Source organism: Bufo bufo, chromosome 4 (genome assembly GCF_905171765.1).
Source record: "Bufo bufo chromosome 4, aBufBuf1.1, whole genome shotgun sequence".
Classification (NCBI taxonomy): domain Eukaryota; kingdom Metazoa; phylum Chordata; class Amphibia; order Anura; family Bufonidae; genus Bufo; species Bufo bufo.
This window is the reverse complement of record NC_053392.1, coordinates 346,145,351-346,155,684: the sequence shown is the minus strand read 5'-3', so window position 1 is coordinate 346,155,684 and position 10,334 is coordinate 346,145,351. Positions and strand designations below refer to the sequence as shown.

The following is a 10,334-nucleotide window of genomic DNA, read 5'->3' as shown; positions in this document are numbered from 1 at the left end:
ATGAAAGCAGCGGTCCTGCCGGCGCGTGACGTCACTCACTCGGTCATCCTCCTCCCACTTCATTAATGAAGCTGGCAGGAGCGTGACTGACTGAGTGAGTGATGTCACGTGCTGGCCAGACTGCTGCTTTCATAGTGAGTACTGGTATAGAAGAAAGCAGAGCCATTAAAAGATTTTACATATAAAGTCTACTGTGTGCCCGGTGGTGTAATGGGGGTCACTATTCACACAGGGACAATATACTGTGACACATGATACTGTGACCAGCATAAGATCATCTTATGCTGGTCACAGTATCATATGTGTCACAGTATATTGTCCCTGTGTGAATAGTGACCCCCATTACATAAGATGCTATATATGATGCTACATCCCCCGTAGTAGTGCGTCACCCACAGGTCCCCCCATAACAGTGCGTCACCCACAGGTCCCCCCATAACAGTGCGTCACCCACAGGTCCCCCCATAACAGTGCGTCATCCACAGACCACCATTAGTTCAAAACCCCTCCAAAAGCACACCATTAGTTCAAAACCCCTTTAAAAGCACACCTTTTGGTTCAAATTTTTTTTTTCTTATTTTCCTCCTCAAAAATCTAGGTGCGTCTTATCATCAGATGCGTCTTATAAAGCGAAAAATACGGTAATCCCTACAATATATATTGTTACTGGAAACCAGTAATGCGGCCCCAACATCTGGTTGTGTGGTGAGAGACAATGTAAAATATAAAATTCGATGTAAAACCATGGCAACTTATTCCCCTCAACCACAATGTGCTCTATCCTTGGTACATTTTTCATTCACTTCTATCAAGCACAAAAATTTATTTTAAGCCACTTTTATTCAGTGTGATCTTGGAAGTGCTCAGAAGAAGAATCTCCTGAAAATTAAAATATGACTTAAAAAATGAACAGCAGTGGATGTATATTTATTAAGTCACAGATACTGTGACTTTCCTGACTCTTGAAGTGGGAGCCCAAGGTGATCAGTCACTTTCTAGATCAATAGGATTGTAATCTAAATCATCTTCATCATCCAATTCTAAATCATCCAATTCTTGGAATAGAGATTCGTCCACTTCAACGCTGTTACCAGCTGCAAGGTAAAGAGGAAAGCTTTATGTATTGACAACATACATCATAACGCACAAGACTATGACAGCACTTTTTCTAATTGAAGCATGACAGGAAAACACATTTCTTTAAGTATGAGTGCCACCTAGTGGCTACTCGAGTATAGTGCACAATCATTATAATGCTTTGTCAATTATTCACATTTTAGACTAAATAAGTGAGCAGTTATTGCCTTACTTTAAGTGCCTTAATAGCTTACTATGCCATAGCATACAATAGGTGTACTATAACACTATAGTACAGATCATTGACATGGCAGGGTTTGTAACAGTTGTCATTGAGTACGTATGAATGGAAAAGAGCAAGCCAACTTCCTTCTCCCCCAAGTAACAAGGCATCCTTCTCCCTCAAAACAGGGACTTAGAGAAAAAAATAAAAAATAAATGATATCTACAGACCTCATAATACACTAGCAGGCTTGAACTACAAAAAGGAGAAAAACGTTATCCCTATACCATGCTGCCCACAGATAGGACCGCATGTACTTGACATGGGGCCCCTGCTCTAAATGGAGTTGTGGTGTGCACATAGGTCCACTGCTCCATCCACTGACGGAGTGCCATCTATATCAGTCCCATAGAAGAGAACTGAGAGGTGGAGCAACATTCACACTACCACTCGATTCAAAGAGGGGACTTGGGTTTTTGGGATTGCTGGGAATGCCAACGGTAAGACCCCCCCACAGTCTAAAATACACACCTATGTGGAGAGGTGATAAATGCTTTTGTGGGATAACCTTTGTAAAGTCCTGTAAGTTGTGAGGTGGGGCCTACGTGCATTGGCCAAGTCAACATCTTGAACTTTTTGACATGTTCCTCAAACCATTAATGATCAATCTTTGCAGTACAGTATGTCAAGGTGCATTATCTTGATGAGAGGCCACTGCCACTAAGAGGTATTCTTGGTCTGCAACGATGTTTAGGGAGGTGGTACGTGGTAAAGTAACATATGCATTAATGCCAAGATCCAGCAGAACATTGCCCGGAGGATCACACTTCCTCCACCTGGCTTGCTTCTCATAGTGCATCCTGGTGCCATCTACCCCAAGTATTCACATTTCACCAGCTGACCACGATAGAAAAGAAAACTTTACTCATTAGACGAGACAACATTTTTCTGTTGCTCCATTATGAAATGCACATGCGACCATTGGAGGTGCTATTGGTGGTGGAAAGGAATCAGCAGGGGCACTAACCACTCTTTTCTACAGGCTATTGTCATGATACAATTTATTATTAATCACTTTATCCATCTTATTTTATGGCTGATTTGTGCACACTCTGCTACACATGGTGCAGACATTAATTACCTTCTTCCAGAAATTTGATGTCGGAGGTGTCCAGGTTATGATCAGTTTCAAAAAGCTGCTTTCCTGGAAAAGAAAAATACATTTCCCACAGACAATTATAAAGGAGTCCTTTCAGAACGGAGAAGTTGTAACATAAAACACTGTTACATATAAGATTTCAACCCCACAACACATGCGTTGTACTTTCCAAAAACTATACACGTAGTGCCAATGAGTAGCTAATCCTTACTAGTGCTGACTATCCCATAAACTGCTGTCGATCAGGTTTGTGGGGGCCCTGACAAATTTTTTTTAGTCCTCCTCCTTGGTGGGCCCCTTCTTAGTTCGCTTCCCCTGCCTCCACTATAGCTACGCCCCTGGTTGACACTAGTGAGGCCCATGTTACAAGGAAGTGACAAATTCCCAAATTGCCACTAAGCACGAGAAAAAAAATATATAATAATAATATATGGGGAAATAAACACCCTGTTTTTTTCACGGATTTCGGTGTGCTGCCTTGGACTTTCTTTATACATAATAAGTTTTATATATATATATATATATATATATATATATATATATATATATATATATATATATAAATCCTGTGTCCATAACTAACTACCCACTAAATCTCAAAATATATATTTTATTGATATGCATAAAAAATAGGCGGAACTATAAGGCTAGGGCTACACGGCAACATGTGTTGGACCAATGTGGCGTGACATATATTGTAATGATAGTCTATGGCGCCACACTGCAACATGCTACGACTGCAAGTTGGATTTTTGTGCGACTGTCGAGCCGCAGCATGTCACAGTGCGACACCATAAACTATTACAATAAACGTTATGCGACATTGGTGCGACACTTTTTATCGCACATGTAGACCTAACCTTAAAGAGGACCTTTCACCGATCCTGACATTGTGAACTAAGTATCATGACATATACAGCAGCGCCCAGGGATCTCACTGCACTTACTATTATCCCTGGGCGCCGCTCCGTTCTCCCGTTATGACCTCCGGTATGTTCAGGGACTTGGTTATAGTAGGCGGAGTCTACCCTTGTTCTGCTGGGCGTCTCCTTCTCCTAGGCTGTAGCGCTGGCCAATCGCAGCACTCAGCTCATAGCCTGGGAGAAAAAAACTCCCAGGCTGTGAGCTCTGCGCTGCGATTGGCCAGCGCTACAGCCTAGGAGAAGGAGACGCCAGCAGAACAAGGGCAGTCTCCTCCTACTATAACCAAGTCCCCGAACATACCGGAGGACATAACGGGAGAACGGAGCGGCGCCCAGGGATAATAGTAAGTGCAGTGAGATCCCTGGGCGCCGCTGTATATGTCATGATACTTAGTTCACAATGTTTGGACCGATGAAAGGTCCTCTTTAAGCCTCTTGCACTTGATTGTATTTTGGATCTGTGTCTGATCTTCATTTTTTGGGAATTGCACATGGACTCCATTTCTATAAGGCTGCAAAAAAAATAAAAATAAAGAAATAAACCCCCAAAACAAGCTGATAGCGCACACCAAAAGAAAAAACTAGAACAAACATCATAGGAGTTGTTGCGTCCCAAAATGCCCATATTTATTCATAATTTTTTCATTGCTTCACCTCCTCAACAAAAATTGAATAAAAAGTGATCAAAGTCATACATATTCCAAAATGGTATCAATAAAATCTACAGATTATCTAGCAAAAAATGAGCCCCACACACATCTCCGAAGAATTAACTATAAAAAAAAAAAATTATGGGGGGCAGAATATGGCAATAAAAAGAAAAAAAAATTGTTTCTATAGCTTTTAGTATTTGACTACTTGAATACCAGTGGAATTGGGGGTAGGAAAAAAACAAAAACCGCAATTCAGCTTTTGTCCCTACGGCGTTCCCTATGTGGCAAAATGGACCTGTGCCCTTCATTCTCTGGGCCAGTAAGATTACAAAGAAAGCACATTTGTATAGGTTGCCTTGTGTTTAAATACTGAAAAAAATAAAAACTTTTAAAAAAAATATTTTTCTTCCTCTTTACATGGCCATATTCTGACCCCAATAACTTTTTTTTAGTTATGTCTTCCGAACTAAATGGGGGCTCATTATTTACGGCATGATCTGTAGTTTTTACTGATACCATTTTGGAGTGTGTGTGACTTTTTGATAAAATTTTATATTTTTTTTTAGGTAAGTTAAGCAATGAAAAAAATTGCAAATCTAATGGCAAGCCATTTTGATTTGTTTTTCTGTTACACCATTCACTGTATAGGATAAATATTTTAATAGTACGGGCGTTTTTGGATGCAGCGATGCCCATGATGTTTCCATTTTTTTGTTTATGTATTAATTTTTTTATTTTGAAAAACTTTTTTTTTTTTTAAAGCCCCTCTAGGACGCTACAAAATGCAGTAGTCAGATTTATTTTTGCTTAGACTAGTTCCATAAAACTTCAGTCAGGCTACTTTCACACTAGTGGCAGCCTACTCCGGCAGGCTGTTGCAGCAGGGGAACAGCCTGCCGGATCCGTGCTAGTGCACCGTGCCGCCGGTAGCCCGCTACGACACCATTCATTATAATGGGGGCGGGCCGGAGGTCCGGCCGCAGCACAGCAAAGATGCCAAGAGGCGGCTGGAATAAAACTACAATATGTCGTAGTATTATTCCGGCCGCCTCTCGGCATGTTTGCTTGCTGCAGTCGGATCTCCGGTTTGAAACAGCAGAGACCCGCTGGCTATGGCGCCTGCTATGTTTGCGAGTGGGCGCCATATTTAAAGCCCCTCCCAGTGCCATACATGCACAGCGCTGGGAGTCTAAGGCCTCTTTCACAAGGGCGTGTCCGGATTAGGTCCGGATGCGTCCCGGTGCATTGCGGCAAACCCGCGCAAGTAGGAACGCAATTGCAGTCAGTTTTGACTGCGATTGCGTTCCGATGTTCAGTTTTTATCGTGCGGGTGCAATGTGTTTTGCACGCACGTGATAAAAAACCGACTGTGGTACCCAGACCCGAACTTCTTCACAGAAGTTCAGGTTTGGGTTAGTTGTAGTGTAGATTGCTATTATTTTCCCTTATAACCATGTTATAAGGGTAAATAATACATTCTGAATACAGAATGCATAGTACAATAGGGCTGGAGGGGTTAAAAAAATAATAATAATAATTTAACTCACCTTAATCCACTTGTCCGCGCAGCCGGCATCTCTTCTGTCTTTAACTGTGAGCAATAGGACCTTTGATGACGTCACTGCGTTCATCACATGATCCATCACCATGGTGATGATCATGTGATGAGCGTAGTGACGTCATCAAAGGTCCTATTGCTCACAGTTAAAGACAGAAGAGATGCCGGCTGCGCGAACAAGTGAATTAAGGTGAGTTAAATGTATTATTTTTTTTTTTTAACCCCTCCAGCCCTATTTTAACTTAGCATTCTGTATTCAGAATGCTATTATTTTCCCTTAAAACCAAGTTATAAGAGGAAATAATAATGATCGGGTCCCAATCCCGATCGTCACCTAGCAACCGTGCGTGAAAATCGCACTGCATCAGCACTTGCTTGTGGATGCTTGCGATTTTCACACAACCCCATTCATTTCTATGGGGCCCGCGTTACGTGAAAAAACCCACAAAGAGGAGCATGCAGTGATTTTCACGCAACGCACAAGTGATGCGTGAAAATCACCGCTCGTGTGCACAGCCCCATAGAAATGAATGGGTTAGGATTCAGTGCGGGTGCAATGCGTTTAACTCATGCATCGCATCCGCGCGGAATACTCGCCCGTGTGAAAGGGGCCTAAGGGTTAAAACACAAGAAAACATAATCCATAAAACTGTGGCGGAATGGAGTTTCTCCCCATTTGGAATTTCTTTTCCAGATTCCAGTAAAAATGAGTCCTCATACGGCTATGTGAACTAAAAAATAATTGGATTTTTTGTACTCACCGTAAAATCCTTTTCTCGTAGTAGGCATTGGGGGACACAGCACCATGGGTATATGCCCAGCTGCCACTAGGATGCTGACACTAGAAACAAAAAGCGTGTTGGCTACACCCAGGTGGGCTATACCCCTCTGCCAGAGCCGAGAGAGATCAGTCGGTACAAAAGCAGTAGGAACATCACACCTGAACCAAAAAAACTGAAAGCCAACAAGTCTTCAACCGGGGAGAGCCGACAACCAAACAAGGCAAAAGTCGGGACCTTGAACAAGAAGAAACTCAAGAAGGGTGGGATCTGTGTCCCCCAATGCCTACTAAGAGAAAAGGATTTTACGGTGAGTACAAAAAAATCAAATTTTCTCGTGCATGGCATTGGGGGACACAGCACCATGGGACGTCCAAAAGCAGTCCCCGAGGGAGGGAAGAAAAAAGCGCCATGCCACCAATCTAAAGCACAGCTGCTTGAAGAACCTTGCGCCCCAGACTGGCATCAGCAGAAGCCAAGGAATGAATATGGTAGAACTTAGAAAAAGTGTGAACTGACGCCCAGGTGGCGGCCCGGCAGACCTGGGAAGCTGATGCCTGATGACGCACCGCCCAGGAAGCCCCAACCGCCCTAGTCAAATGTGCGGTCAACCTGGAAGGGGGAGCCCTGCCCTTCGCGACATAGGCCTCCTTGACGGCCGACCGAACCCAGCAAGAAATGGTGGCCTTGGAGGCAGGCAAACCTTTACAAGGGCCCGCCGGGACCACAAAAAGAGAGTCCGAACGACGGAAGGGTTCCGTGAGGCGAAGATACTGGCAAAGAGCCCGAACCACATCCAGGCAATGGAGGGATTTCTCCCTAGAGTGAGAAGGATTGGGGCAGAAGGAAGGAAGGACGATTTCCTCATTAATATGAAACGAGGAGACCACCTTCGGGAGAAAGGAGGGAACAGGACGCAAAACCACCTTGTCCTGATGGAACACCAGGAAAGGCGAACGGCAAGAAAGCGCCGCAAGTTCGGAAACCCGGCGGATGGAGGTGACGGCCACGAGTAAGGCCACCTTAAACGAGCCTGACGGCCTAAAGGAAGACCAGAATGTTAGGGACGGAGAAACAGAGGGCGAAAACGACCAGATTCGCACCAGGCAAAATACGCTCTCCAGGCCCGATAGTAAATGCGGGACGACTGGGGCTTGCGAGCGTGAAGCATCGTCCGAGAGACCACGGGACTTCAGGACCGCGGTCTCAACAGCCACGCCATCAAACGAAGCTGAGGTAAATTCGGGTGGAACAGAGGGCCCTGGGCAAGGAGATCGTGGCGCGGAGGAAGTCGCCACGGAACGTCGGCGAGTAGAAACACCAGATCTGTGTACCACGCCCTGCGGGGCCAATCCGGAGCCACCAGGATCGCCGGAACTCGGGCTGCCTTGAGACGCTTGAGCACTCGGGGAAGGAGAGGAATGGGGGGAAAAAGATACAGAAGGTCGAACTGAGACCAAGGCAGAACTAGGGCGTCGACCGCGAGAGCCTGAGGGTCCCTGGACAGCGCAACATAGCACGGGAACCTACGGTTGAGGCGCGACGCGAAGAGATCCACGTCCGGAGTTCCCAAACGGTGACAAAGTTGGAGGAACACTTCTGGGTGGAGAGACCATTCGCCCGGGTCGACGAGCTGACGACTGAGGAGGTCTGCCGCCCAATTGTCGACCCCGGGAATGTGTACGGCAGAGAGGACCGGAACGTGCTTCTCCGCTCACCGCAGGATACGGGAGGCTTCCTGTAGGGCCATCACACTCCTGGTGCCCCCTTGAACAGACCAAAGACCCTGGACAGTGGGGGACTCGAAGACCGCCCCCCAACCCGAGAGGCTGGCATCCGTGGTGATCACCCGGCAACTGGGGGGAAGGAAGGAAGGACCGGCCCAGGGACACCGTCTAAGGATTCAGCCACCAGAAGAGATCCTGGCAAAGCTCGGGAGGGAGACGGCTCCAGCGATCGAGGCCTGCCGGGGACTTGTCCCACATGGATAGGATGAACAACTAAAGGTCCCAGGAGTGGAATAGGGAATGGCCTCGAAGGAGGCCACCATCCTGCCCAGGACACGCATACACATCCTGATGGTCAGGGGGGACGGGTCGCGGAGACGAGTCACCCCCGCCTGAAGGCAATCTTCTCTGGGGGAAGGAACACCCACCCAAGGCGAGTGTCGAAGATCATGCCCAGAAAAGGCATCCTCCGGCATGGGACGAGAGAGGACTTGGAGTGGTTGATGAGCCACCCAAATTGGGCAAGAGCCGAGAGGGTGATGCGTAGGCTGGACAGGTTGTCCTCCAATGACTGAGCCCGGATCAGAAGGTCGTCCAGGTAAGGCACCAATGCGACCCCCCTGGCACGGAGAAGGGCCACGAGAGGCCCCACCACCTTTGTGAAAACCCTCAGGGCAGAGGCCAGGCCGAAGGGCAGGGCGACGAACTGAAAATGAAGAGAACCTACCGCGAAGCGAAGGAACCTTTGATGGGAGAGGGCAACGGGGACGTGTAGATAAGCGTCCTGAAGGTCTATGGACGACACAAACTCATCCGCCTCCAAGGAGGCGATCACTGACCGGAGGGATTCAATGCGAAAATGACAGACACGGACGAAGTGATTGAGCGCCTTCAGGTCCAGGATTGGGCAGAGCGAACTGTCCTTCTTGGGAACCATAAAAAGGTTTGAGTAGAAACTCTGAAAGCGTTCTGATTCCAGAACTGGAACGATGGACCCCTAGAGAGCAAAGGGAACGAATGGCCTGAAAAAACTTGTCTGCCCTGGCGGGGGACTTGGGGGGCGACGTCCGGAAGAACCGTCCCGACAGAACACCGGAGAATTCGATCTTGTATCCGGAGGAAAGCACCTCCAGAACCCAAGCGTCCTCCACAGTTGCTTGCCAGATATTCTGAAAGGCGAGCAAGCCCCCCCACCTTGACCGGAGCAGAGTCATGCAGAAGGTTGCTGTCACAGTCGTTACCTTTGACTGTGACCTTCCGTTCTTGCTCGTTCGGCGCTCCTCGCTGAAGTTCTGTTCCTGTGTGTCATTTGTGGTTTTTTATGGGTTAACTCCCCTGTGTGTCTATTAGGAGTTAATCCTCTGTCTGCTCCATGGGTGTGGCCTCTCTGCTGCACCCATGGAACCTGTATATAAGGCTGAGGTTTCCTCAGTTCTGGTTCAGCTCTCCTGGTGTGTGTTGTCTGTCCTGCTCCTGGTTTGTACTCTCTCTCCCATGCTGCTGACCCATGGGATCCGTGTCTGTCTGTCTGTGCTCTGTGGGTTTCCCTACTTGTTCATTTGCGTCCTCTTTCCAGTCCATTTTGATGTCTTCCTTCCTGTCTTTCTGTTATCTGTTCTGTCAGTTATGTTTTAGTTACTTTGTGTTTATTCTGATGTCTGTGTTCAGCAAGCCTTTGCAGCAGAGTGGCATGACAAGGCCATGCAGTTTACTACTGGTGGAGCAAGTCCTTCTCTGCTCATTGCCACTCTGCTCCCTTGCGTGAACTCCTGCTTGTATTATTAGTTGCCCTGTTTTGTATTCATATGTCTGTGTTCAGCAAGCCTTTGCAGCAGAGTGGCATGACAAGGCCATGCAGTTTACTACTGGTGGAGCAAGTCCTTCTCTGCTTATTGCCACTCCTGCTCCCTTGCGTGAACTCCTGCTTGTATCATTAGTTGCTCTGTTTTGTATTTGCCTGTATGTTATGTATGCCTATGTGCCGTCGGTACCTTCTGGTACCTGTTGTCCATTCGCTCCTGCTGTCACTGTCTAGTTCATGCTCCAGAGTGGACCCTGGCAACTTCCTGCGGCTAAGTCTAACCCTACCATCTAGGGCTCTAGTGAAAACCAGGAGTTGCTTAGTTAAGCCCCTCTGGAGTATTACTAGACAGTGGCGCAGTGGGGGTTTTCTCCCACTGTGCTGACGGTACATAGAGCTCATGTTTTCTCTGTGCTGCCTTTCATGTTTTTGTT

The 10,334-nt window shown here is 46.8% G+C and overlaps 1 protein-coding gene across 1 annotated transcript in view; it reads right to left on the bottom strand.

The window, feature by feature from the left end:
* Positions 1 to 821: 821 nt before the first annotated feature.
* The window catches only part of RWDD1 (RWD domain containing 1), a 35,860-nt gene continuing 26,347 nt past the window's right edge, over positions 822 to 10,334 (bottom strand). The window contains exons 6-7 of the mRNA XM_040428901.1: positions 2,442 to 2,504; positions 822 to 1,094 (exon numbers count right to left, since the gene is read on the bottom strand). Of these exons, the coding sequence (XP_040284835.1) occupies positions 985 to 1,094; positions 2,442 to 2,504 (173 nt within the window). The 3' untranslated portion in view covers positions 822 to 984. The remainder of the gene's footprint in view (positions 1,095 to 2,441; positions 2,505 to 10,334) is intronic.